Raw genomic sequence first — 26364 nt, 5'->3', positions numbered from 1 at the left:
AACCCCATTCATCCATTAGTAATTTCATAGAAACAAAGAAAGAAAGAAAAATATTACCCTTAAGAGCATATTAAATTAAAGGCAAGGAATTCGTCAAGGGCTTTTTCAGTTACCTTCAGCAGAGATATGCTGTGCATACTCCATGGTTCATGCATGTATACAACTGGTGCAGACAGGCACATATACCTGCATACATGCATGCAAAGCATGCATATATACAACCATACAACCATCCATCTTGTGCAAATGAATACATCACAATCCATCCCCCTTTTTCACTTTCAACTCTCTGCACATCCCCTTTCCCTTTCCTCTCTTTATTGCCCGGTCAGTAGCTGGTATATGCATATGAGCAGATATGTGTATTGTCAGCAATAACAAATAAAAACCCGAAGTATAAGGAAATAAAAACAAAAGCTATGATTTTCCAATATTCTGATAGTTATACCACTGTTTACACATATATGCGCACAGAAAAAATAAGATGTTATGACAAAAAACAGGAAGAAATCAAACGGAAAACAACAAATGAACGCCCCCATACAAGAGTTGGAAAAGGGGAAAAAGGGGGGCAAAGAGAGGTGTATATATGTTTTCTTTCGATAAGAAGGACGAAGAGGTTCCCTGTCCCCTCAACCCATAAATGTCCTGACCCTCCACACACACAAATACACACATATCCACCCCCACCACACGGGCACCTTGATATTTCGATGTGGAAAGGATGAAATAAAAAAAAAAATGTAATAAAAAAAAATTAGGGTCAGAAGATAAAATGTAAAAGGACTGGGGAGATATGATAAATGAGAAATTTGAGAATGAATAAGCAAGTAGTGTGGAAGCGGCGTGAAAGTAGATGATGGTATAAGAGGTCGTGTGTGCCCTTTTTTCCCCTTGCTGCACACATTTCCAAGCAGGCACTAGGTAGACAAAGAAAAAACAAGGTCAAAATTCAAAAATATGAAACAAACAATGGGGTTGTGAATTATGTAGGTAGGAATCACCAAAAAGACAAAAAAAAAAAAAAAAAAAAAAAAAAAAAAAAAAAAAAAAAAAAAAAAAAAAAAAAAAGAGGGCAGGGGTGGAAAACAAAATAAGGGCCATATATAAATATTGCCAACCTTTCCATTATCATCACTTGGTTGACTGTCAGCTTTGATTTATCACTAGTGGAGGTGAGGGTGAATCAGAAGCACAATATAAACCTAGCAGCGGGGGGTTACTGTGTTTTGAATAGCTGCTTTCTACTAGGATAGGAGGTGTGTAACAACGGGTGTCGGTAAATAATGGGGTTGGGGGTTTATGTAGACAACTAACTCGTCCGCATCGTCACGCTTCAAATGCCAGAACGCCGGAAACAGTTGTGGGGTAAGGCTCGTAAAGATTCAATCGGAATATAGATTGAGGGAATAGTAGGAGGCGAGGGGGGGGTTTAAGCAGGAGCGAAAAACGTATGGATATGCACAGGGAGAACGCGGATTTCAGGGCGAGAAAATCAGTGTTTGCAAATCGAAGAAGGCATTGGTATCTCGGACAGGGGAAAGAAAGCTGATGAGGACGAGCGTATATGTAAGGTTTGAGATTTGGTAAAACAGGAGAAATTTGTTCGCTATTTTGAGAGAATATCTTTGGCGGTAAATTATTGGTTAAATCGATGAGCCAGCTCCTTTGGTCGATTCATTTAATAATGACCACCGTCTGGGTTAGTGACCTAAAGAGAAAAATATGTTAGCATAGGACGACAATGACACGCTAACCACCGTGGTAAGATTTGTAACACCATACTTTCAAAATTCTCCTTGAGAAATCTTGATCGTCAGCGATACTGCCGTTGCTCTGGCGTCGTTGGGACATCATGACTGGATCCAGGCGAGAGTCGGACAATGAAGTATGTTGAGAAGAGCCCGGTTTCCCTCCAGAGACGAAACTGCTAATCGTTGCATTGCGACGATATTCCTCTTCCACGGCCTTGCGCTTCTTGTATTTCATGAAGAAGAATCCACCACCGATTAGGGCACCTAGAGCAACGACACCCACGACCACGCCAGCGGCGATACCGGCTTTGTTTGGACCATTTCCGGAATCACTATCAGCGGTGACAACGACGGTAGGTCCTCCATTCTTGGAGGTGGAGGAAGTTTGGGTACTGCTAGAGCTGTCCGCTGTTGTAGATTTTCCTCCAAGCACTGGGATGAATCTCTCCTGCATGAAGCCAGTAAGGAGTACATGAAATGCCTCCTCTCCTCCGCCTGAGCTAATCAGTTTTTTGATATCCAAAAATAATTAAAAATAAAAAATAAAAATAAAAATAAAAATAAAAATAAAATAAAATATGTGGGTGAAATGGGATAACCTACATGTATCAGAGGGCCATCCATCGCATGGCGAATTGCATGCAGACATCTTCGTCTTGTCGGACTCTCGTGGTATTTGATCTCCACAGTAACAATTGGAGCCGCTGAAAAGCGCCATCACGGGCTTTTGACTTCTGACGCATATTTGCTGACAGTGTCCAGTTGACTGCCACGTATATTCACCAAAATCCTCCAGTGGCTTGCTGGACTTGTAGCAGCCTTTGTCGACGGTCTTGTTCACTTGTATTTGTGGTTCTTTTGGCACTTGGCGGACAACGCGGACTGGATCGGTAGTGCCCATACCAATAAGCACGGCCAGAAGGAGGCCCTGATATATGAACTTCATTTTTGGGATGTCGAGAGGCGGTCCGAGTGTTGGGACGAAGAGAAAAGAAACAATGACGGAAAATAGAATGCTGGAAATAGAGGCCCTTAATGGTTTATTGGAGGTTGTTTCCAATACTGGAGTCCTGGGGTGTCGAACGAGAGGGCCAGCAACGAGTTCACGAATATATTTTCCCACCTATTGTTTCTCTCGAAAAGAAACCCCGTTTCTCGAAGTCTAGTTCACCAGGGACAGACGTTTCCTTTTCCTCCGTATTAAATGGATCCTCCCCTAGTCATCCACCATTGACGCGATTGTTGATCCTTGAGGGACAGACACTGACAAAGGGAGATGAGTCTAAACGGCAATCCGGGTCAGAAGGGAAGCTCGATAGTAGAGTGTAGTCGTAAACAAAAGATGACAATAACAACAGCGATAATAATGATGAATAATTATACCCTGTTTTGATGAAGGATGGATGGATGGATGGATGGATGGATGGAATGCAGCGTGTATTTGAGGAGGAGTGGGGAAGACGAAACGGACTCACCCCCTGATCCTTCCTGTGGAACGTTTGTGTTCGTTTAGTTGGGAGTCAAAAAAGGGAAAGGTGAAAAAATATAAACTCGAAATCAAGACGAATAGAATAATGCAGCGAGCAGAAGGATCGTAAAAGGACTACAGCAGCCGATGAAAAGCTCACAAAAGACCGGATGCTTGGGGGGGGGGGGAGGGGGGTGGTGTGGTTGTGAGATGGGAAAGGTAACGAGCGTGGGAAAGACGACAGACGGGAAGAAGAGAAGGGAGAAGAAGACGACGACGGACGATGTTGTTGATGTGGGTTGGGCGAAGAAGAACTTTTGGGCGACGACGAACGGACCTGGCTTGTCTGCAGGTACCGGTACGGTATGTATGTATGTATGTATGTATGTATGCATGTATGGGTGTATGGATTGTACGCACGGGTCAGGGAACATGTACTGTACCCAGGGTTGTTTGTTGGCTGCGGAAACGTATCGACACTGTTCTCTCCAAGACCCCAGATTTCCAGCTTGCAAAATACGCTTATTTACGCGGGTACCTGGCGTACCAGGATTACAGTACCAAGATCCAGATCTTAGTCAGCGACTGGCCAACCAACCTAACCCGCATCCGAACTAAACTACGGAGTACTCCGTACCATAATAGTAATAATTATAATAATTACTCCACGCGGTGGTGCGGTGGTGCGGTGGTTGATCTCCATCACAAGCTCATAGCAAGAAATCAACCAACAATCTACAAGTCAGTCTCGTGTTCACTGTCTTTGTTTAGCCTGCCGCAGGCAGAAAAAAACAACCTCTTGCCCCTCAAACATGAAACCACAACTTAAGGCGGACTTATCTCTCAAAGAAAGATAGATTCGACCTGACCCATTGGCAGCTCATGTACAAAGCATTATTATTGATAACCATGCCTCTCTTCAAGCAATGCACCCGTGCATGAGCATCATGGATCTTAATCAAGATCTGATAAAAAAAAAAGAATATGTGATCTTTTGTGCAGTAGAACTACAGTTATATTCTTCACACTCACTGATGTTTTCCATCTTATCTGTGACATCTCTTTTGTTGATCTCTAAAAGAAAATTAGACAAAGCAAGAAAATATCACAACTGAAATCAAAGTGATCAATGCTGTTATTATTTTCTCAGACAAAAACTGTCTCTTCACACTTCAAAAACAATCCAATCACAGGCTTGAAGAATGACTTGTTATGAAACAATCTTCATCAATGTCACTTCTTTTGTCAAGCTGCTCATGATTTGTCACCTCTCACAAGGAGAAACAAACTATATATTGCAGTATTTTCTCTTCCTTTTGAAAATTTTTGTTGGACATATTCATATGTAGAATATAAAGTGCCAAGCTGACTGAGATCTCAAGAAATACAAGTCAAGATATCACACCTGGAAAAATTGAAGATCAGCAATATTCTTCATAAAAATCACACGCAAGGGCGAAAAAAAAAAAAGAAAAGAAAAGAAAAGAAAAGAGAAGAGAAGAGAAGAGAAGAGAAGAAAAGAAGCAGCATTGGGCAAACACCACATCTTCTCTCAATCTTGGAATTATTTCCAGGGCGGGCTTCATTATTATCATTCTGAGGCGACGCCAGCCCTTTGAACAACAAGGTGGCTGAGTTGGCTCCATTCGCATCAACCCGTTGCAAATGCCCCCCTGACTAACTCGAAGCAACCAACAAAAAACCCTCAACTAGCTCCACTCAAGGCTCGGCCCTAAACTCAAAAGGAACCAAGCCGGCAAAATGGACATTCTCTTTTTCTCACCCATCCTTGTTAGTAAAACTTGTTACTTGTGATGATGCAACCACACGATGGCAAGCGAATTATTAAACAAGTGGGAAACAGGTTTGCCTGTTCGCGGCCGAAACATTTCGAGGGACGAGTCTAGTACAAGCGTACTCCGTACATGATGTACACAATAGGCTGGCACCGCCACAATTTGCCCTCCTGGTTTGACGAGCCCTTGTGCAGCGTAATTTCAGCGGCTTTTTGATCGTTGTTATTTACATATATCGCTGGCTGGTGTGAAACATACACACGGAGAGAGATCTTGATGTTTATAGAATATCAGAGCACGTTCTGTCTGTTCTGCATGTTTATAAGATATCTGTAGATATATTATTCTGCAGTCTGCGAGAAAAAGATATTAAATTGTTCTATTTATTATACATATTGTTACGGGCAACAGTCAGGAAAATTTCGAAATAAAATCGTCAAACAGTTAAGTCCTTCGTATGGTATGGATCTGTACTCCGTACATGCTTTCAATCTGGTATTGTATGTAAAGCCAATACCACCGGCGGTGTATCACACTCCCTCGGACAAATTTCAACTAAAACCAACTGATTCGTTTGAGCACATACAGAGTACTCCGTACAACAACACACATAGGGAAGGGTTATTCTTTTCTTTTTTTATATGTTTACTCAAGCAGAGAAGTTATTCATGATTGCTAATAGCACATTGATATCTATTTATTAGTTATTCCAGTAAATGGGAATTTTTACTCCTGGTGTCAAGAGAGTCTACAACTTATGCTTATGGATAATTCATCTTGCCATGAGTTGAGTTGATTAAGAAAATGAAAATGAAAAAAGAAAGAAAAGAGAAAGAAAATGAGTTAGAATTTCAATTTCTAAGACTGCAAGAGCACTCTAGAGAAAGAGTGTTAGTATGCTTTCAATCTGTTGCAATTATAGCTCAATAACCGCTTCCTCTCTCTTCATATCTCTATTTTGCATGAATGAGCTTCTTTCTACTCTTGAAGTTGATCTTTCTTTTACAGCCACTGAATCTTAATGTGTATGAATCTCTTCTCTTTCTATTGAATGCTGATGAGCTTATCATGAATATAGCAACTGCTGCTAATTTACTCAGATGCTGTTGACAGTTCAAACTGCAGAGTCAAAAGAAATTGGAATCTTGATTACTCTTATTATGATCTCATCACTCACTATAGAGTAACTCTACTATGTTAATACTTTTCACACTTTCCTCTTACTCTTCTTTTATAGTATAAACTCAAGCCGTTGCATTCATTTCTTTCTTGCTGGATATGTCTGGTATCAGGCGGAGAAAGAACTCTCTGCCTTGAGTCAATGATATGAATATCTGTAGTTAACTATAGATCTACTCTGGTAGATATGAAATTGTGTCATTGCTATACTAGTGCCCCAGTGAACTGATTCTTGCGATTAAACAGTCTATAGCTATAGATAGACATTTCTCGGCTTTACAGAGCAACTATAATGAAACCATTTGATTCTAATCTCAGTACTGATAGAGTAATAACCAGAGCTCTCCATACTTTCTATACTTGATGCAAATGGGCTGCAGTTAAGATCACTGGCTGTCATTCCTCTTCTAAGTCTTCCTTAGCTGGGGATTTCCCAAACTGTTATTAAAATACTAGAGTAAACTGAAGAATTGCGAGTTTCTTTTATACGCCGTTGAAATTTCTGCTGTAGAAGTCAGTCCTGTGGATAGGGGAAGTTCAAAACCGCCCGAGCGGATGATTATTTATCACTTCATTTGGCCGTATTTTGAAAGGCCCCCTGTAGCCTTGGATTCCTGGGTAGCTAGCTACTGCATACATGGTGATACCATTTTGTTCTGGCCATCGGAGCATATGCTGTTGTAAGTACATTATGAAAACACATGCCCAGCTAGGGCAGAGGCAAAAGAGAAATATTCATTTATCTAGAGATGCTGGGGATATGATTCAGAAATCGGCCGTTTGCCTATTTCCTTTGTCCTTTCAACGTGCTATCCCAAAAAAAAAAAAAAAAAAAAAAAAAAAAAAAAAAAAAAAGGCATACAGACAGTAGCAGTTAGGTATTTGATATAAAAATATAAATAAAGCTCAATGTAAATACAAACACACAAAAGGCCAACGTATCCCACCAGTTTTGTCTTTATTTATGAAAAAAATGAAAAGATGAAAAGATGAAAAGGAAGTCAGCATAAAATGATTGTTGCCAATCCCTTCCCGTGAGGTCGCGCTAATCTCTCATCTTATATTCACCGGATGTACTCTCCCACCCATACTCAACCCTTCCCCATTTCCCTTTCCTGCGCCACTCCTTCCATTTTATCCCCTATTTTACTTCACTCATTGACCCCTTTAAGGCTTGGGAATATGTATCGTCCTGCTCACCATCAAGCAACCATGTATAGCGAACAGGGCAACAGCCGGGTGGAATTCCAGCATAGAGCCAGCCCCCATTACGCCGAACGGTATCTCCTCCAAAATCCAATCCTGCGACACCCAATACGCCATCAGCGCCACAATCCCCAACGTCGTCGGGATCGGCGTGCCTTCAAAATATTGTGATTTTCCTGATCCGTCCTTCGGGAGCGTGGCCACGGTGACGTTGAAGCGGGCAAGGCGGGTAAGGCCGCACAGCACGAAGAAGGTGAGAAATACATGGTCGAGAGGAGTGCGCATGCCGATTGCGAAGGCGGTGGCAGCCGGTGCAACGCCGAAGGAGATCTGGGGAAAGGGGGCAGGGAAAAAAAATAAGTTTTCAGGTTATTTACAGGAGGGATGTTAACGATGGGTTTGGGATCCTTATTACCAGATCAGCTAGCGAATCGAGCTCTTGGCCCATCAGTGATGACTTTTCCCGCCATCGGGCGATTTTGCCGTCCATGAAGTCGAAGAAGAGGCCAAAGGGCATAAATGATAGCGCTATCCATAGATCTCTGTACTCTGTCGGGTCGCCGAGACAATATCGCATCGACGAGAAGACGGACATGACTATAAAGAATAAAAGTGTTAGGGAAGGACATTTGCACTCATATGTGTTTGTTCAAGTTCGGGATATTGACTTTCCTCCGCAGAATCCTATATTGAGAGTAAAAACTCGTTAGAATATGAGCGACGAACAGAACTAGAAAGCATAGAGAGACGACTCACCATTCAATTCCGTAACAAGGTCCGCCAGGTGCAATGCTCTATATATATTGAAAAATAAATCCCATTAATAACTTTTGTTGCTTCAAGAATGAGTGGGCAAAATGATAATTTCACCGGTCTTGGAACTGACCTGACCAAGCTGAAATGGCCCGCATCAGCCGAGAGCAGCATTTTCTGCTTGTCTTGCACTGGAGAAAGACGTTAGCTGCATGCTATCGACAAACAGCAGATCCAGGGGATACAATATAAGCTCTCACCGCGGTCCTTTCTGCTTGAGTCGGCGTTGGCGCCTTCACTGCCAGCTGGGCTGGGGGCGGCAGAGCTTCTTCTCGACATAAAGAGGGGTATTATTTGATTATGGTATCAGAAAATAATAAACTACCCAAGATAGCAAGAAAATAATATAATATGTGGTTGAGCGTTGAGAGTGGGAGGATGGGAGGAGGGAACGAGAATAAAATTTGTATTGCCATCAAGAAGTTGTTGAGGTTCGCAGGAACCAAGCATTGGGATATTTATTTCGTCATATTGATTGGGATCTCACCGCAAGCTTGGAACTCAAAAAAGCCTGCACAAGAACCAGAACGAGAATTACCCACCTCCATCATTCTTGGCCTCTATTTACACTAATGGAGAGTTAAATAACAGTGTTTCATGATCAATATGATCCCATTAGTTCACCCAGAAGAAATGTACAGAATATCGTGACTTTTCGAAAAACGGAACATCTAGTCCTACAATAAATGCCACAATGCCTTTATGAAGTAGAAAATAAAGGCAGTTTATTTTTTAAATTATGCAGAACAAAGTAGCAGTTTGGTAAATTGATAACCTCCGTTGAGAGCTCCCAAAACGCCAATGAAAAAAATAAAAACCTCTAGAACTTCCGCCCGCCGAAACCACCGCGAGACCCGCCCCTGGAACCACCGCGGGGTGTAAATCCTCCCCTTCCACCGCGAGGGGCTCCTCTTCCTACGCCTCCGCCCCGTCCTCGTGGCGCACCTCTTCCTCCACGAGGGGCTCCGCGCCCGCCGCGACCACCACGGGCTGCGCCTCGGCCAGCACCACTGGCCTTCTTTGGTTTTGGGGCACCTAGATAGAATAAGAAACTATTCGCGACGCAGAAATATGTAAACACAGGGTTGTATTGGTTTACCTGGAGGTGGTTTTGGTTTAGGCAAGAACCTGGAAAGAAGAGAAAATATATATTAGTGGATCTGTGCTCGTGGGAAAATTGTCGGAGTATTGAGGAGAGATATAGGGCATCTCGCATACTTCTCTAATGGCAGCAATTTATCTCCTCCAATGTAGAACTTGTCTCCCGATTTGAATGAAGTTGCGACGATTCCTTCCTGGGGCTTTATGGTGAAGTAGACTTGGTTGATAGGACCTAGAACTTCATCGACTTTTCCAACGGGAGTCTAACGTACACGCAACACACAGATATTAGCAATGTATGTTTACCCCTCTAACAGGAAATCTTAGGCCTGTCGATTTATGCGGACCTTATTTTCCAAATATATCGGTGCATTGAAGTAGGGAATTTTTGGGTTGATGGACTCGCAAACCATCTCTCCTTCGCAGGCGTGCACGAAAGAACCCATCTCTGTCCACAGGTCAGTTTACAGCGCAGCGTGGAACATGATTATCAGACATAAGGCTCACCCAAAACAGTAGCTGGAGGGCCGAATGAGGGTTGGAAGCCTCCTCCTCGTCCTGCGAAATAAAAAGTCAGATTCATTTATGATTTCGAGATCTAGGGCTGCGGTTTGCAAAAGTTGACCCACCACCACGTCCACCGAAGCCTGAGCTGCCCCGATTGGCGCCAGTAGCAAAGCCACCGCGGCCTCGACTGCCTCCTCTGAAAGACATGGTTGCGGGCGTTTGAATTGATGATGGGAGAAAAGCAGCGCTGTCCAGGGCGTTTTCCAGCAGCGCAGCTTCTTTATCTTATTTCGCCGACAAAATTCGTGGGAGCAAAAAAGTGACCACGTGACTCACCGCCTTCAAATAATTGCTTTTTTTGCACCGTCAAGGTTGAGCGAGTATAGAGTGAGTTGGAGTGACCACGACAGACGGATAATTGATTGTGGAAGATTTAATTGCGGAATCCCCTTGAGCGTCATAATGGGTGGAGAATCCGCCAACATATCAAGTTCTGCGAACCAGCAACAGAGCCTCCCTCACAGACCGGCCATGGAGGCTTCTAACCCCTCCGTCTCAAGTGCCCCGCCTCCGCAAAAAGCTGCAAAAGCGAAACCGAAAAAGCCTGAACCTGCTACAGAAGTGCCTCTACCGGATTTTATTATAGAGCGAAATAAGCTTTTCGAAGAACTTAAGCAGAAGCATGATGAAGAATTAAAGCATAAGCTGCGCTTCGATATCACTGTTACGATCGACATTGGAGACTCGAATCCCTCCACCGTCATTGGCAAGGCGTGGGAAACCACGCCAGGCTCGTTCCTACGTGATATACCCAAGGAGATCAGTTCTACTGTGGTGATTGCGAAACTGGATGGGAAGGAACTGTGGGACCTGGATAGGCCGTTGGAGAGAGATTGCAGGGTCACTTTTTTGCCCTTTGATTCCGTTGAGGGAAGAGAGGTTTTCTGGCATTCTAGCGCTCACGTCCTGGGAGAGGCTTGCGAATGTCATTATGGATGTTTGCTTTCCCATGGTCCGCCAACGCCTCAAGGGTTTTTCTACGATATGGCCTTGGAGTCAGGGTAGGTCTTTACCCCTCGTCCCTGCCTCGTCCATTTTTGGGGACTTTGACTAAGCTTAAAGCAATATTGTAGTCATGTTGTGAAGGAAGGCGACTGGCCAGCGCTTGATGCAAAAGCAGCCCGTATTTTCAAGGAAAAGCAACCTTTTGACAGACTGGAAGTCTCGAAAGAGGATCTGAAGAAAATGTTCGCATATAGCAAATATAAATTGCACTACATTAATAATCTCGTTGAAGGGGAGAGTAGTACAGTTTATCGATGCGGTACCCTCGTCGACCTTTGCAGAGGGCCTCATATCCAACATACGGGCAAAATTAAGATTATGAAGATTATGCAGGTATGTATACAGATCCGTAATGCCAGCCGGTTTCATACCTCAGATGTTAATATCTTCTCAAGAACTCCGCTGCCTATTTCTTGGGTGATCAATCCAATGATGCTCTACAGCGGATACGTGGTGTAGCATTCCCCGATAAGAAGCAAATGCAAGAGCATCTGAAATTTCTCGAAGAAGCTGAAAAGCGGAATCACCTTAGAATTGGAAAGGATCAGGATTTGTTTTTCTTCGACGAGGTTTCCCCGGGGTGCCCATTTTTGCTTCCTAATGGCACAAAAATTTTCAACGCCTTGCAAAAGCTTTTGCGGTCCGAGTATCTTAAGCGCGGTTATCAGGAGGTTCAATCGCCAAACATGTACGATGTTGGCATCTGGCGTCAATCCGGACATTGGCAACATTACAAGGACGATATGTTTAAGCTTGATATCGAGAAAAGAACGTGGGCATTGAAACCCATGAATTGCCCCGGACACGCGATCATGTTCGGACACAAAGAACGAAGCTATCGAGAACTACCCATTCGGATGGCAGATTTCGGCGTGCTGCATCGAAATGAAGCATCTGGTGCTCTACACGGGCTCACGAGGGTGCGGAAGTTCCAACAGGACGACACCCATATATTTTGTACTGAGGATCAGGTGAATTCTATACATTTATCCCTTTTTTGTCATGGTTGTTTAACTAATTGCAGGTAATAGATTATGAAAGAGATTGATGGCCTTTTTGACTTCCTCCGTGCCATATATGGATTATTTGGCTTCAGCTTTAAGTTGAAACTATCCACAAGGCCGGAGAAGTATATGGGGAAGATCGAGACATGGAATTACGCCGAGGATCAATTACGTGCTGCTTTGACTAAATTTAAGGGCAATGACTGGGAAGTTGAAGAGGGTGATGGCGCCTTCTATGGACCCAAAATTGACATCACAATCCAAGACGCGTTGAAGAGAGAGTTCCAGTGTGCCACCATCCAGCTGGACTATCAAATGCCAGTGAACTTTAAACTGGAGTACATGACTGGCGAGACGGGAGCCAAAGCGAAGCCTACAGAGAAACCGGCCGAAAACCCCGACGAAAAGCCAGCAGGTGATGCTGCTAAACCAGATGCTCCTCCCACCAACAGCGACGAGCCAGGCCCAGGCCGCGCCCGCCCCGTTGTTATCCATAGAGCGATAATTGGTAGCTTCGAGCGGTTCTTTGGTATTATCATCGAGCATTTCGGCGGCAAGTGGCCGTTCTGGCTGAGCCCGCGCCAAATCTTGATCGTACCCGTCATGCCCGCTATCAACGACTATGTCGAGGAGCTGCAGCAGATTCTCAAGGGAGACAAATTAAACGTTGACATTGATATTAGCGGTAATACGATGCAGAAGAAAATCCGCACAGGCCAGATCGCGCAGTATAACTTCATCTTCGGTAAGCAATGGCTTTTCCTTCTCCCGTTTAATGATGCTTCGATAGCCTCTCTCCCATCGTGACCCGAACCACCGTAGTTATACTAATCGTAATAATTTTTTTCGAATAATCTAGTTGTCGGTGCCCAAGAAAAGTCAACACGCACTGTTAACATTCGCAACCGCGATGATCCTAGTTCTCAAGCGAAAGGCAGCCTTGTTCCCTTAGAGGAAGCCCGGGTCAAGCTACGTGCTCTCCGTAAAGAACGCCGCCTTGTGAACGAACTTTAGATAGACTTAATGAAGTGTCAAAAGACAAAATCAGAAATAAATCTCTTTTAGTAAGAGGTCTCTCTAGGTGCTAATTTCGTTTTTTCTTTTCTTTCTTTCCTGCTTCGTTTCCCATGCCTTATTTACCAGTTCTCGGTTTCGTTCAGTTTCCACTCAATACTTAGCAATAAAAAGAGGCGGTCATGGTTTCAAATAAATCTGTCAGGAAGAAAATATATGATCATAGAAGGGAGAAGGAAATAATGGTAGACGGGCGGGTATATAGACAGAACGAAAGACAAGACAAGTCATGGAAAGGCTGATTTTAAACTGCCCCGACAGGAAGTATGTTCTCTCCATGATTTCGTGAAGTAGAATTTTCATATACGGACATCAAGTGCTAGGTAATATAATTGAAACTCCTCGTACCAACTGGGACTTGTTAACTTGACAGTTAACATCACGGTATGCCTTGACCGTAGCTCGTACGGATTCTGTGCTTTCTTTTGTATCTAATATATTGCAATTCACTGGCCCACCATTGTCCATCTCATCTTCTCATCTAAAATCTTGAGGTAGAACAATGATGGGTCAGCTCTCGTTCGGCAAACAATAATTAAGTTGTGCTGGATACGATTGCATTCTCTCTGCCAGGGGCGTAATTCCCGAGAAATCTTCTAAGTCTATAGAATTCACCTAAATCAGGAAGTGCAGTCAGAACTGGTAGTGGCCACATCCTTCTTCTCCCTACTACGACCTTCGATGATGTAGAACGTTAGGATGCTCCGCTGTATGTATATATATGAACGTGAGCTCCCCGTGAACTAGAGGGTGCCTCTTTTGGCTTCCCCATACCATCAGCAGGTGATTTTGGTATCGTAAACAATTTTATATGGCTGCCAGGATATACTGTGTAGTGAACTACCAAATTCTCTCTGCCCTCTTTGGACGATGCGTTCGAGAACTCACCATTCCACGTCAAGCATCAGGCAGGTATATTTGTTTTCCTCCACATTGACTCATTCTCTGCCGTCATAAATGTCACGGAGCTGCCCTGAACAAAATTGTGGTTGGATAGAAAGTAGCTCTAGCGCGGTGTTATGGGGAGCCGGACACGGCTTTTTCAAGTTCAGTTCCGGCCGATGAACCTGCAATCTGTTCTTCCTTGACTGTTTCATTGCAAAATTGATAACCGGTTCGTTCATCGGTAATCAGGGGAATTGGGCCAAGCCGACCAGAACCCCCCTCGGGTCGATCATTTGTCAAGAATATGTCCCCAGGAACCCTGGTAGCGATGATGAGCCTCGCCAAAGACAATATTGCGGATCTGCGATTGCTGATAGCACGGGATATTATTCAACATCCGCCCCGAGCGCCTTTTAAGTCCGACCGACTTTTGGAGGGGCGGAAATTTTTGGTTCCTTCAATCCTGTCTCCTTGTTTGCCAGCATCAACCTTCCGAGCCTGATAACGATTGGCAAAGGGAAAGAGGAAGAGGAAGACAAAAGAAAATAATAATGACGACCAATTGAAATGGTCAAGCGATCCTGGCGGTGTCGTCCGTCCGTGACAAAGGCTTCGCTCGCATCCATGGCCTGATTCGGATCTTGACTCGAATACGCAGTAACTCCAAATGTGAACGAAGAACGCTGCTGCCTAAGGATACTACGAGCAATTTATATAAGTTAAAGGGCGGAATATGCAACTGTTCCAAGGTTGTTCCAACTTCTTATTGGGCGGCCAAGCCCAAGGTCCACCATAGTGCTAGATGGGAGTGCCCCTGGCTGTTCCGGGTTAGCGACCGTATGATCCTTGATGGGGTTAAGAATCTTGGAGGTTTCCATCGCCTGCCCAGGCCGCTAACTACCAGTTCCACCGGCGACGGGGTGAGCGAGTGTGCGGAGCGCGCGGAGCCCGACCTGCGGGGACCGCTGCGTCGTGATCGTAAACCTGCCCCACGAAAACCAAGGGATTTTGAGCTAAGATGCTTGCTTCGTTCAGACAACATGAGCGGTCTTTGCAAGCACGTCAAGGAAAGGGTGCTAATCCTCATCACGGTGAGTCCTGCCCATCTATCATTGAGAGGATTGTGTTACGGGAACGATCAACTTCTTGCAGGCCCAGCAGGGCTGTTCAGAAACTACAAACGGCTTTCAGGATGAATCTCAGATCCCCAGGATCGAGGCGGAGTTAGTCGATTTTCGAAACTTTAGAGACACTGCCCGTTCTGAAATGCCCGCCCATGTCAACAATAATGCTGCCATAAGGGCAGCAAAAAGTAAGCGATGCTACGAGCAAGGTGGAATATTCCATTTCTGAAAACGAATCAATGGATTTAAATTTGAAAGGAGGACCGTCAGAGTCAGACGCCAATGGGACTCTCGCATACGATTGTGACAACTTTCCAGTCTGGCAGGATCCAAGCCCTAAATTTTCGTGCAGATACCAAAAAGGGATGCCGCAGAGGAGCAGCCACAGATATCGAGCGAGCTCCGCCAGCGTCCTACCTCAAAGAGAATAAATTATGGGGCGCAAAATAGCAAACTCCTTGTCATTAATATATTGGGAAGTGCCCTGTTCGATTTCGTAAGTTATGAGTCACGGATGGAATATCAAAGCCATCTGCACTTTAAAGTTAACTAACCTTGGCTTGTGCTTTGGCCGCCCTTCCCCATTCCATTGATGCTTCGTAAAATTACGCGTATAACTAACTCTAGATTGACAGAACCATGAAAGACAACGTCGGTCGGTTGCTTCTTATTGTTCGAGATATCAGCTTTTCTTTGGCCGCCCACTCAGACTTGCTTGCCCCACCAACGGCCTAGCTTGAAGTGATGAAATCCATCGAGATATGGTTGCCTGCTGGCCATGAGATCCTGGCCCCCTCCATCGTCGCAGACAAAGGCGGCGACAGAGGAGGCACAATGGCGATACCTGGTTTCATCAGTTTAAATACCTCTCCCACGTCAGCCTCCACTAGCTAAACTGGAATTCCTAAACGAACGCGGTGGGTGAAATTCTTCCAATGGTGGCCATTTACCGTACCCGCAGGTGTGGTATGTTACCTTGTATGGAGACGATGTCGTATTGGGTGATCCGCTAGTGTAGATCTGAGAGACTAACTGCCGAAGGAACTTTTGTTGGCCTTGGCCCCAATTCCAAACAAGTCATTTCTTGAGGGCTTTAAATTTTTGTAGGGAATCGATAGGATTCCCTGATCCTTCTACTTGAGAATACCTTTGGGAGCTGTGTTAATGATGGATGACGGAGATCTATTGCTGACAAGTAATTTTTACAACTCGAGCGGAAGTACTCCGTAAAGTTACTGAAACCCGGGATGTTGCTCCCTGTGATCCGGCCTTGTAATTTCTGAGGGCTTGGGGCTTAGCTCTGGGGCGAGGCCGAGCTGTGGCTTGACCATCATCGACTGCCATCGCAGTTCTGATTTATGTTATTGCTCGGGTATCCATACTTTTTCGGAGTGACCGTCGTTGGACCAGTCCATGGATCCATTTCTATCAGGATAGCAACATCGTTCTCCTCACGTCGTTTGTAAGGCGCTTGAAGTATCCGTATCTGGGTTACTGCAGAGCAGGGATGATGCTGCTTTAAAGTCCAATAATGCCCTAGAAGAAGCATCAGCCATTGACGGACATTTCATTGTTTCCGTCAGCCATACCATACGCTAGGAAGCACTATCAGAGGACCACGATACATGTTTTTGGGGCTGCTTTTCTGGAGCGAGCCTGATAAAATTCACGACCTCGGTTTCAAACCGACCAGCAGCGGATAATGAGACCAAACAAAGAAGAATTCCGGCAACAAATATGATTGACAGAGTTGGAGATACGTGTCGTTTGGTGGAGGTTGGCGGGCGGGTGGGCGGGCGGGCGCTGGCGGTCGGGTCGGTGATGACAAATCGCCGGTGCTTGGGTGCAGTGCGCGGGTCTAGCCTGTTTGGGCCTGGCGCCATCCCTCGGTAACTTCATTGTGCAAAGCGGGAAAAAGCAAAGAAACCGCTCTTGCTCTGGGAATCCTCTTCTTCTTAGCTCTAGTGGTTGCAGTCCGTCCAGTCCGTTCCCTGTGGCTTCTTCATGTCTTCTTCTCTGGGCCCATATTAACCCCGGGGAGGCACCTTTCATGCTCTCGCTCGCATCCAGTGCGATTCCATTTTGCCGCCACGGCCTGCCGTTCATACAAACCTCAAGACCACCAAATTAGGAAACATCTTGGGTCCAACACCGAACCCATCTGCCAGACTGCCACCGTCCATGTGCTGTCAGACGAGGGAGCGAGAGTTAACTACATTTACTTATATCATTATTAAGCAGCATCCTATTCCCCTCCGCCGCCCTCCTCGTCTTTTGGCTTTCTGCACCGACTGTTCCTGGCCACAGCATCAAACGAACACTCCACCTTGATCCCTCCGCTTTCGCTATTCACCGCGAACCCAGTTTTGGTCCCGGAGCTAACTATCGCTGCGTGGGGATACCTTAACTGCCCCCGTCACGCCGGACGTTCGATTTTCCTTCCCGTTCGGACCAGGGCTTGGAGATACCGCCACGCCCTCATCAGCTCCTTGCTCTAGAAAAATGGATAATCTTGGTGGAGGAGATGCAGATAGCATGGGATTTGACATGAACATGGTGGTCAATCAACCTCCACAGATATTCGGGGCATACAATCCTGATGGTTCGCCCATAACACCATCACTTCCAGGACCAGTATTCTCCGAAGACCACTTGACGAGCAATATGGAGGAGAGCAACGATGCTAAGAGACGGAGAATTGCAAGAGTATGTCTGGAAACGTAGCACTATTTCTAGCTGTCATTGGGCATTTGCTGATTGATGGTCTTAGGCGTGTGATATGTGCCGAAAAAAGAAGATTAAATGCGATGGGAAGATGCCAAAATGTTCCCACTGTATAAATTATAAAACGGAGTGCATCTTCACTCAAGTGGAGAAGAAACGCAATCCACCCAAAGGGTAGAGTTGATCGCACCCAAACAACTTTACAACACTCACTAATACTTATTTATAGGGCCAAATATATCGAAGGGCTGGAAAATCGATTGGGCCGGATGGAATCCTTACTACGTCTATCCGGATTGTTAACGGAAGCAGACGCTGGTAAAACAGATCTTAGCGCACTGGAAAGACGGCTTGCAGATAAGTCATCTCAGCCTAGTGGCTTATCATCCAAGCCATCGACAGCATCGTTTGGTTTTAATCAAACAAACCAACCATCGCCCACTACTTCTACACCACATGCAGATTTTCACACCAGCCCCAAGACTCCGGCCACTTCACCAGACTCCCAAAAGGAGACAGAGGAGTTAGATTCGCTGTCAGATATGATGTGCTCCTTGGTCACCAACAATTGCGGGGAGACCCGATATATTGGTAAAATCCCTCAAATTTTCAGTGATCATAATATAAGTCGAAGTCAAGTTAACCGGTTGCAGGATCATCATCTGGCTTCTCAATATTCTCACCGAAAGGTATCCAATGGGTCAACGAGAAAACGGGGGATTCCTCGTTTCAGGACATGATTTCATCTGCATATGTAGATGACAATAAATGGATATATTGGAAGCCGGAGATTTTCAGTGATATATTTGCTCGTCGTGTTTTCAAACCATTGCCTCCCCGGGAGGAAGCTTTATCCCTCTTTAAAGATTACTTCGAGAACTTTAATTGCGTCTTTCCTCTCTTTCACGAACCCACCTTTATGCATCTGGTCGAACGGCAATATTCCCGCGATCCTTACGAGGGCTCTGGATGGTGGGCTAGTATGAATGTCGTTTTGGCTATAGCTCACAGACTACGAATTATGAGTAACTTGGTACCCCAGGAGGAGGATAAAAAATCTTGGCTGTATTTGAAAAATGCGATGGGTGTTTTGACGGAATTGACTATGCGAAACACTGATCTCCTGAGCGTGCAAGCCTTGCTTGGAATGGTAAGTTTGGTTCAATAGTGCCAATAATCAGACCCAGCACTGCACTAAACTGGAGAATGGGCGCGGTATCTAACAATTACAGTCACTTTTCCTACAAGGAACTCCTAACCCACAACCGACATTTTTCCTAGTTGCTGCAGCAATCCGCCTCTCGCATAGTATAGGTCTGCATAAGCGCGGTTCTGGATTTGGCTTGAATCCCATTGAACTCGAACAGCGAAAGCGAGTTTTTTGGATCGCATACATTCTAGACAAGGAGTATGGATTTCCCGCCTGCAGTTTTTTCTTTTCCTCTTGTCTTGTCTCTTTTTTTGTAGACGCTCATTATGAGTGTTTGGACAATTGCTAACACTATGTAGTATATGTCTTCGATCCGGGAGGCCTCCGGTGCAGGATGACGACGATATGAATGTCGAGCTTCCTAGTGAAGACCCCCCAGATAATATTGGAAATGTTCCACTCTCTGATGGCAAGGGAAAACTAAATCTTTTCCGATTGATGTGCATTTTTGCAACAATCGAGAGTAAAGTATATAAACAGCTCTATTCAACCAAAGCCTCCCGACAATCAGACGGCGAGCTTCTCAATACGATTGGCGAACTTGATCGAGAACTTGAAGAGTGGAAAGACAGCATACCACTTGATTTCCGACCTGAACATGAGATAAAAGCCACCCACCGCCCGTTAATTCTTCATATAGTGGTGCTACACTTCGCTTATTACAACTGTCTGACCACAATTCACCGAATGTCTGTTCACCATGGATACTGGACGAGCCGCCTATCGAATTATGCAATCCAGGGTCTGAACGCGAGGCCGTTGAACCCACGTGTGTTCTCTTCCGCTGTTCTTTGTGTTTCTGCTGCTCGTGCCTCTATACATTTGATCAAATATATACCCCAAGGCGACTTTGCCTGTGTTTGGTAAGTAGACTCCGAAATCTACAACCTTATTGTGTGGGGTATGCATGGCTTACTTCCATACGTTTAGGTTAATTCTTTACTTCCCAATTTCTGCATTGGTCACGCTGTTTGCCAATATACTTCAAAACCCACAAGATGCCCGTGCGCGATCTGATGTGAAGCTAATGGGACTTGTGGTAAATTTTCTTTCGATGCTGGTTGCTGACGAATCCAATGGAAGTGTTAGACGTATGCTTGGAGTTTGCTCTGAATTTGAAAGGATTGCAAAGGTTGTGTTGGAGAGGGCTGAAAAGGAAACACAGTCAAAGCGCAAGCGAAGGGCTGGAGGCGATGAGAACAACGACGATGACGTGCCTGTTCAAACCCCTAGCACTGGTCAGCAGGCCAGAGCCGCGCCGGATGTCCAACCGGTTAATGTCACACCTAAAGCATCGTTGCCCCCACAACACTTTCAAGCGAACCCAAGCACTCGGCAAACAAACCAAGTGGACGGGAATTTCTACTTCAACCAAACTGTGAGTATGGAGCAAGGAGCATCAACACCAGCATCGACGACCACAGCAACACCGACGGCCGCGTCGACAACGACTGGAACTCAGTTCTCACATGGATATGACGAGAACTTTTCTTCTGAAATGTTGACACCCAACCAGGTGAATCCAAATGCGTTCAACAGCGGCAGCCCGTCTTTCTCCAACCCTTGTGCAATGCCCATAGATCTCTCGTCCTTTCAGCAACCATTTGTGCCCCAGGAACTCTGGCAGATGCCAATGACATTAGAATGGGACTGGGCGGACGTGCCTGCTAACTTTCCATTCGTAAGCGGAGAGGAGCATCAGGCGTAGTTGACATACATTTGTCAACTTAGACGACGTTTGCTGCGGGCGAAAGGTGTGTCTGAGGCTGAGTAGGAATGGAAACGAATGCGAGCGACTTTAATATATGGCAAGATGGAACAACGGACTCTTTTCTACTACCCTTTTTTTGAAATAATATGATAGCCCCGGACAAGGGAGGCTTTTCTGGCGTTTTGGGGGGCCCCACTCCGCCGTCTACATTTTGATGAAGGGATTTTATTTTCTGAGACGGGTTTAGAGGCTAGCGGAGTTGGGGCGTATTGGGAATATCTGTAAATGTATAATATATAGCTAAATATCCGCCCGCATCATGACCAATGCACTTCTTTTTCTTTTTCTTTTTCTTCTTTCTGTAGGCTGCTGGCTGGCGGGGAGTTGCCCTGGCATCTAGATGGTTCCGTGCCGTGGTAACTTACCGGTTGGATGAGTCAGCCACTGCGAAAATTCGGAAGCGGAATTTCAACCAACCACCGCCTCTTTGCCTCCACCGGATCCCCCAGAAGGCGTGCAAACTGCTCTCCAACGAACGCACGAACTTCTCACGGGATTTCTCGTGCTCCTTCCCTTCTTTATTTATCTTAATTCCTCTTTGTACATGCTGGCGGAGTGACGCTCCTATGGGTTCTTCACGACTTGGTCAATATTGAGCGTCTGCCAAATCTCCTGTCGCTTTCCGCCCGCGCCACCCTCCTCCATCCTCCCTCGACAATGGCCAGCATTATTCGACGGCCTGGCAATCTTGCTCGATATTCGGGGACAGCGGCGGGGCGCTCTATATATACACGATGTTTATTCTCTCCATCGCGGCAATCATACCTTTCCCCCGCGATACTAAACGCCCGCCAATCCCGTTCGTATCTAACCCAGTTCCGGCGATTTCCAAATCCTGGCAAGGAAAACGGGAACGTTCCTCCATCTATTAATGATGGTGGCTCGGGTCAACCTTCGTCCCACGGCGGACCGCCATCCGGGGGACCGAACGGCAAGGAGCCCGAAAAGCCAAAGTACCGGGCAACTCGGGAAGAGATCGAAGAGCTTGATTATGTGCTAGGAATGGTGAAGGACAAGCTTCCTGCGTCGCAGAAAAAAATGGTGGAAGAAATGGCAGAAGTGTTCAAGGAAGAAGGTGTTCCGGACGATGTTAAGCAACTTATCAAGCAAGTTAGGGAATCCAAGCAATTTACCCTTGTACACGCAACCCAGATATTTCGGATATGGACTCGACATGGACCAGCGGTGGCTGCTAAGATGGCAGACAGGGATTTTCATAAACAACGCTTACACTCGTTCGAGAAACAGCCTGGACGGGACGATGGCAAATCGAAGGACGAAAGCAGAGGGTCTCGTCAAGAACAAAAGCAGGATCAGAAACAGCGGAGTCAGAAAGATGGTCCCAAGGGGCCGAGCTTCAACTCTAACACCCCGTTTGATTTCAAATTCAAGTTCGACCCTGCTACCTTTCTAGTGGCTACATTCCTCTCATACTACTTGTATCGGAGCATTATTCCAGGAGAGGTTAATAAGGATATTACATGGCAGGAGTTCAGAAATACGTTTTTGGATAAGGGCCTCGTGTCCAAATTGACGGTACTCAATGGCAAGAAGGTGCGAGTCGAGCTTCACCGTGAGGCTGTTGCAAACGTGTATCCCGAATCGCCTGCGACACAACCAAACTTCTTCTATGTCTTCGCAATTGGATCAGTTGAAGGCTTCGAAAGGAAAATCGACCAAGCCCAGCTGGAACTCGATATACCAACATCTGAACGTATCCCAGTCGATTATCAAGATGAAGTTTCCTGGGGAGCTACCTTCCTCAGTCTTGCCCCAACCCTCGTCCTAATAGGCACTGGCATCTGGCTCTCGAGACGTGCTACCGGTGGAGGTGGCCAGAGTGGCATATTCGGCATGGGCAAAAGCAGGGCGAAGAGATTTAACCACGAGACGGATATCAAAACAAAATTTGCTGATGTGGCCGGCATGGACGAGGCCAAAGTTGAAATTATGGAATTTGTTAGCTTCCTGAAGAAGCCCGAGCAATTCCAACGACTTGGTGCCAAGATACCTCGAGGCGCTATCCTTTCAGGTCCACCAGGTACTGGTAAAACATTACTGGCAAAGGCTACTGCTGGCGAGTCAGGTGTTCCGTTCTACAGCGTGAGCGGTTCTGAATTTGTCGAAATGTTTGTCGGTGTTGGGCCCTCCCGAGTCCGTGATCTATTCGCAACTGCCCGGAAAAACACACCTTGTATTATATTCATTGATGAGATTGATGCTATTGGGAAATCAAGATCGAAAAACGCTTATGGTGGTGGAAACGATGAGCGGGAAAGCACACTGAATCAGATTCTCACCGAGATGGATGGCTTCAACACTTCCGAACAAGTCGTCGTTCTTGCTGGAACGAATCGAGTCGATATCCTTGATAAGGCACTGTTGCGGCCTGGCCGATTTGACAGGCACATCACCATTGATAGACCGACAATGGATGGCCGTAAACAGATTTTCCGGGTTCACTTGAAGAAGATTGTCACTAAAGTCGATTTGGATTACCTGACTGGTAGACTGGCTGCCTTGACACCTGGTTTCTCTGGAGCAGACATTGCCAATTGTGTCAACGAGGCTGCCCTAGTTGGTAAGTAAACATTCTATCTGAAACAATATCTTGACTTTTTGGGAAACCCCTTTTAGATAGAGCTAACCTTTTGCACAGCTGCCCGCTACCGTGCTGACGAGGTAACTATGACGCATTTCGAGCAAGCGATCGAGCGTGTCATTGGCGGCCTAGAGAAGAAATCGTTGGTTCTTTCTCCGGAAGAAAAGAGAACGGTGGCGTATCACGAGGCTGGCCATGCTATCTGTGGCTGGTACTTCAAGTATGCTGATCCGTTACTGAAAGTGTCCATCATTCCTCGTGGGCAAGGTGCCCTTGGCTATGCCCAGTACCTACCGGCCCAGGGCGATACCTACTTGATGAATTTCAACCAGCTCATGGATCGAATGGCGATGACCCTTGGTGGTCGTGTTAGCGAAGAACTCCATTTCGACACCGTGACGAGCGGTGCAAGTGACGACTTCAACAAAGTCACCCGCATGGCTAGCGCGATGGTCACAAAATTCGGGATGTCTCCAAAAATTGGCTATCTGTATTATGACGAAGAACAGCAACAATTCCAAAAGCCCTTCTCGGAAGACACTGCGCGGGACATAGACATGGAAGTTCGACGGATCGTCAATGAAGCTTATGAAAAGTGCCGTAAACTCCTAATGGAGAAGAAGGCTGAAATCGGCATCGTTGCTGAGGAGCTTCTCAGCAAAGAGGTTCTTAGCCGTGATGACTTGATCCGTCTGCTTGGTCCGCGACCATTCCCTGAATCTGGCGAGTTTGCAAAGTACTTCGATGGAGGGCATGGTAAAGGGACAATAGCGCCTCCGCCTCCAGCGACAGATGCTCTCGCGGAAAAATCAGACACAAGTCAATTAGATGATAAGGAAGGCCCTGCGTCGTCAAGTCCAGCATAAAGGAAAATGGTGGTGTTCTATTTCAATATTTCACTCATCTGTTTAGAAACTGAAGTATATAAGTTCACATATCTCTTTTCTTTTCTCCACCTGGTGCATTCTTGACATGTCCTTTTCCTATGTTAATCTGTTCCCTTTCCCTTTCATTCTCCTTTGGTCTGTACTTTATTTATTATATTTCAGATGGATCAAGTGTCTAGGTGTTCACGCGTTGCACTCTTATATGTTTTTCTATTCTATCATTGGCATACCCTCTACTTCCCTGCCTGACTGCAACCCGACAGCCCAGACATCGTCTCCGCTTTGAAATCTCCACACCCTGATTTATAATTTTGTAACTTTATTTCTTCTCTTGTATACCAAAGCTCCACCTTTATCCGCTCATTTGCTTATAAACAGGGCATGAATGAGGTATGTCAAATGTTGAAAAAGAAAACGAGGAAAGCTGAAGATCAAAATAGAAAGAATAAAAAATTATCAATAATTGAATCAAAAAAAATATTATACACTATGATTTCGAGTAGTAGGTTCTCAAGACATTTTCCCAAGTGAGAGTTGCGCCATGCTGGAGTGCATCTCTGGAATTATTGGTGCTGTTGTTCTATCAGGCCCAATAATGCCACCGGTCAACGAAATATGGTAGCGAAGATTAATTGGATGGACATAGGGGGCAGTATGAGTTGATTTTAGATTGAGTCAGGGTATCTGGAAACGTATAAATATGATACGGAAGACCTTAAGCACATGTACTACAATGGTAAATAGAGTACCAGAGATCAATGGTTTGGCGGAAACTTCCAGTGATGGCAGACAAGGGGATCACTTCGCCTTCTTCTTAGTTGGTTTCGATTTCGATGGCTGTGGTTTCTCTGGTTCATTGGGGACCTCCGCCGTAGCATGGTCTTCCGGCATTCCCCCCCGCGGCTCGACATCTAATCGTGGAATGAACTTCCTCACACGCAGTTGATATTGCCTATAATCCGGGTATTTCGACGCGGTAATCTTTTCCGTAAGATACGTGCTTCCCTGGAAGAGGGCGACATAGCACAGAGCTCCAATACCCGACCAATTGTACACTTGGTCAGTTTTGACACACGACCACTGGTAAAATGCTAGCCAAATGCCCTGTTCAGCGGTGAAATTCGGGTGTCGACACCAGGCCCAGAGGCCCGAAACCACAAAGCCACGGCTCAGGTCATTGCTTGTGTAAATCCCCTTATATTGCGGTGGGACGCGAGCGATTTCATTGTACTCCTTCTTGGCTTTCTGAAACCGCCATTGTTGTTGATCTGCGAGTGCCTCGATGAAGATGAAGAGGAGGATAACCCGGGAGAAGACAGAGTCGGAGACGCCGCGTCCGGACCCTTCGGGGGTACTGCTGAGTAGGACGAACAGGTACGTCGGAGCGGTGATGAGGGCTAATAAAACCGGTTGCACGAGAGATATGAAAGTAAGGTTGAATAAGAAAAACAGAAAAGGGTTGTTTATTTTGTTCCGCAATATTGCCCATCGGTAGTCTTCTGAACCGACGCTGTAGCCGCCTTTTCTCCAGTAGTTAAAAGTAAGTCGAACCTGTGAGGGGAGATCATGAGTTAGTGGTTTGATTCAGCTACATCTTCCTGCTGCATCGCGGAGTGTCAATATAGTGAGCGCAGGAGGTAGAATCTTACACCCCAAATGATGGTGATTCCACAAATCGTGTCAATTATCCCAGTTGGCAGTCCATTCAAACGAGACCATACGGAGTAATGAGCGTTGTAAACGATGGGAAGGATGCTCCAGCAACGGTCAACTTGAGAATAATTCCTGGTCACTTCTGATATTATTAGGAATACTGGTGCAAGAAACAGCGCGAAAGCGATGGCTGTGATGAAAGGGTTTGTAGTGATGTAGACATGTTTAAGCGCTTGGATATCGGTCCCGCTGTCGATCAACTTCGTCGGAAGCGATGTGAGTTGCGACAAGTACGGTAGGACTGTGAGACGAAAATCCGCACAGGCTTCGAGCGTATGCACAGTTGGCAAAGCCATATTAGACCGCTGACTGAATTGATGGGATAATTTGCGGAATGGGCAGGTTTCGTGACACCTGGCGCGACCCTTTTCGGTGGCGGCGGACGGAGGTTGAGTTTGGGCAACGGTGGTCCGTGCGTTACCCGAGTTATTTATTTAGCTCAATTGATTGGGTCGGAAAATAAGCTTAACGCGTCGGGGCA

The 26364-nt window shown here is 45.7% G+C and overlaps 10 protein-coding genes across 11 annotated transcripts; 5 read left to right on the top strand and 5 right to left on the bottom strand.

Annotated features, from left to right (window-relative positions):
* Positions 1 to 1071: 1071 nt before the first annotated feature.
* Positions 1072 to 3514, bottom strand: BDCG_09100. Of its 2 annotated transcripts, none has more exons than XM_045424879.1 (4): positions 3138 to 3514; positions 2358 to 3036; positions 1786 to 2249; positions 1072 to 1711 (listed from the first exon to the last, which is right to left on the bottom strand). In XM_045424879.1, exons 2-4 carry the CDS (start codon positions 2698 to 2700, stop codon positions 1682 to 1684), a joined length of 837 nt encoding a protein of 278 aa, XP_045273500.1. In that variant the 5' UTR covers positions 2701 to 3036; positions 3138 to 3514; the 3' UTR covers positions 1072 to 1681. The 2 variants fall into 2 exon arrangements, with proteins under 2 accessions (XP_045273500.1, XP_045282806.1); XM_045424880.1 differs by having other exon boundaries at positions 3230 to 3514.
* Positions 3433 to 6531, top strand: BDCG_09099 (uncharacterized protein; the record flags this gene model as incomplete). Its single annotated transcript, XM_045424878.1, has 2 exons — positions 3433 to 3593; positions 3670 to 6531. 2 exons carry the CDS (start codon positions 3433 to 3435, stop codon positions 4049 to 4051), a joined length of 543 nt encoding a protein of 180 aa, XP_045273499.1. The 3' UTR covers positions 4052 to 6531.
* An 833-nt stretch (positions 6532 to 7364) lies between these two features.
* BDCG_09098 (H/ACA ribonucleoprotein complex subunit 1) lies at positions 7365 to 8495 on the bottom strand (the record flags this gene model as incomplete). The annotated part of the gene is made up of 5 exons (XM_045424877.1): positions 7365 to 7733; positions 7819 to 8000; positions 8160 to 8197; positions 8290 to 8347; positions 8417 to 8495. The coding sequence occupies 5 exons, from the start codon at positions 8493 to 8495 to the stop codon at positions 7365 to 7367; spliced, it is 726 nt and encodes a 241-aa protein (XP_045273498.1).
* A 208-nt stretch (positions 8496 to 8703) lies between these two features.
* Positions 8704 to 11033, bottom strand: BDCG_09097 (H/ACA ribonucleoprotein complex subunit 1). The gene is made up of 6 exons (XM_045424876.1): positions 9947 to 11033; positions 9825 to 9875; positions 9665 to 9765; positions 9435 to 9580; positions 9316 to 9344; positions 8704 to 9251 (listed from the first exon to the last, which is right to left on the bottom strand). The coding sequence occupies exons 1-6, from the start codon at positions 10029 to 10031 to the stop codon at positions 9037 to 9039; spliced, it is 627 nt and encodes a 208-aa protein (XP_045273497.1). The 5' UTR covers positions 10032 to 11033; the 3' UTR covers positions 8704 to 9036.
* On the top strand, positions 10192 to 13512 carry BDCG_09096 (threonyl-tRNA synthetase). The gene is made up of 5 exons (XM_045424875.1): positions 10192 to 10885; positions 10958 to 11222; positions 11285 to 11860; positions 11921 to 12638; positions 12753 to 13512. Exons 1-5 carry the CDS (start codon positions 10287 to 10289, stop codon positions 12905 to 12907), a joined length of 2313 nt encoding a protein of 770 aa, XP_045273496.1. The 5' UTR covers positions 10192 to 10286; the 3' UTR covers positions 12908 to 13512.
* Positions 12012 to 16859, bottom strand: BDCG_09094 (uncharacterized protein; the record flags this gene model as incomplete). The annotated part of the gene is made up of 3 exons (XM_045424873.1): positions 12012 to 15820; positions 16359 to 16512; positions 16583 to 16859. 3 exons carry the CDS (start codon positions 16857 to 16859, stop codon positions 15682 to 15684), a joined length of 570 nt encoding a protein of 189 aa, XP_045273494.1. The 3' UTR covers positions 12012 to 15681.
* On the top strand, positions 14157 to 15205 carry BDCG_09095 (uncharacterized protein; the record flags this gene model as incomplete). Its single annotated transcript, XM_045424874.1, has 3 exons — positions 14157 to 14269; positions 14511 to 14943; positions 15005 to 15205. 3 exons carry the CDS (start codon positions 14157 to 14159, stop codon positions 15203 to 15205), a joined length of 747 nt encoding a protein of 248 aa, XP_045273495.1.
* On the top strand, positions 15455 to 20959 carry BDCG_09093 (fungal specific transcription factor domain-containing protein). The gene is made up of 9 exons (XM_045424872.1): positions 15455 to 15472; positions 15612 to 15942; positions 16018 to 17682; positions 17747 to 17874; positions 17930 to 18291; positions 18354 to 18850; positions 18933 to 19108; positions 19210 to 19773; positions 19841 to 20959. Exons 3-9 carry the CDS (start codon positions 17479 to 17481, stop codon positions 20616 to 20618), a joined length of 2709 nt encoding a protein of 902 aa, XP_045273493.1. The 5' UTR covers positions 15455 to 15472; positions 15612 to 15942; positions 16018 to 17478; the 3' UTR covers positions 20619 to 20959.
* Positions 20960 to 21107: 148 nt separating this feature from the next.
* On the top strand, positions 21108 to 24692 carry BDCG_09092 (AFG3 family protein). Its single transcript, XM_045424871.1, has 2 exons — positions 21108 to 23262; positions 23341 to 24692. The coding sequence occupies exons 1-2, from the start codon at positions 21339 to 21341 to the stop codon at positions 24147 to 24149; spliced, it is 2733 nt and encodes a 910-aa protein (XP_045273492.1). The 5' UTR covers positions 21108 to 21338; the 3' UTR covers positions 24150 to 24692.
* BDCG_09091 (uncharacterized protein) lies at positions 24085 to 26315 on the bottom strand. The gene is made up of 2 exons (XM_045424870.1): positions 25820 to 26315; positions 24085 to 25721 (listed from the first exon to the last, which is right to left on the bottom strand). Exons 1-2 carry the CDS (start codon positions 26177 to 26179, stop codon positions 24969 to 24971), a joined length of 1113 nt encoding a protein of 370 aa, XP_045273491.1. The 5' UTR covers positions 26180 to 26315; the 3' UTR covers positions 24085 to 24968.
* Positions 26316 to 26364: the final 49 nt, after the last annotated feature.

This window comes from Blastomyces dermatitidis (genome assembly GCF_000003525.1).
Source record: "Blastomyces dermatitidis ER-3 genomic scaffold supercont1.13, whole genome shotgun sequence".
NCBI classification, from domain to species: Eukaryota; Fungi; Ascomycota; class Eurotiomycetes; order Onygenales; family Ajellomycetaceae; genus Blastomyces; species Blastomyces dermatitidis.
Note: the sequence above shows the minus strand (reverse complement) of the source record. Positions and strands in the feature narration are given on the sequence as shown.

Coding starts and splice junctions, on each gene's coding strand:
- BDCG_09100 (XM_045424879.1), bottom strand. CDS start 2,700: ATGAAGTTCATATATCAGGGCCTCCTTCTGGCCGTGCTTATTGGTATG. Junction 2,250..2,357: donor TGGATGGCCCTCTGATACAT/GTAGGTTATCCC, acceptor TGATTAGCTCAG/GCGGAGGAGAGGAGGCATTT. Junction 1,712..1,785: donor TCTCAAGGAGAATTTTGAAA/GTATGGTGTTAC, acceptor TTTTCTCTTTAG/GTCACTAACCCAGACGGTGG.
- BDCG_09097 (XM_045424876.1), bottom strand. CDS start 10,031: ATGTCTTTCAGAGGAGGCAGTCGAGGCCGCGGTGGCTTTGCTACTGGC. Junction 9,581..9,664: donor CGATATATTTGGAAAATAAG/GTCCGCATAAAT, acceptor CGTGTACGTTAG/ACTCCCGTTGGAAAAGTCGA. Junction 9,345..9,434: donor AAATTGCTGCCATTAGAGAA/GTATGCGAGATG, acceptor TCTTCTTTCCAG/GTTCTTGCCTAAACCAAAAC.
- BDCG_09096 (XM_045424875.1), top strand. CDS start 10,287: ATGGGTGGAGAATCCGCCAACATATCAAGTTCTGCGAACCAGCAACAG. Junction 11,223..11,284: donor AGATTATGAAGATTATGCAG/GTATGTATACAG, acceptor TATCTTCTCAAG/AACTCCGCTGCCTATTTCTT. Junction 11,861..11,920: donor TATTTTGTACTGAGGATCAG/GTGAATTCTATA, acceptor TGCAGGTAATAG/ATTATGAAAGAGATTGATGG.
- BDCG_09093 (XM_045424872.1), top strand. CDS start 17,479: ATGGATAATCTTGGTGGAGGAGATGCAGATAGCATGGGATTTGACATG. Junction 17,875..17,929: donor AAACGCAATCCACCCAAAGG/GTAGAGTTGATC, acceptor ACTTATTTATAG/GGCCAAATATATCGAAGGGC. Junction 18,292..18,353: donor CGGGGAGACCCGATATATTG/GTAAAATCCCTC, acceptor AACCGGTTGCAG/GATCATCATCTGGCTTCTCA.
- BDCG_09092 (XM_045424871.1), top strand. CDS start 21,339: ATGGCCAGCATTATTCGACGGCCTGGCAATCTTGCTCGATATTCGGGG. Junction 23,263..23,340: donor CAACGAGGCTGCCCTAGTTG/GTAAGTAAACAT, acceptor CCTTTTGCACAG/CTGCCCGCTACCGTGCTGAC.
- BDCG_09091 (XM_045424870.1), bottom strand. CDS start 26,179: ATGGCTTTGCCAACTGTGCATACGCTCGAAGCCTGTGCGGATTTTCGT. Junction 25,722..25,819: donor GAATCACCATCATTTGGGGT/GTAAGATTCTAC, acceptor CTCCCCTCACAG/GTTCGACTTACTTTTAACTA.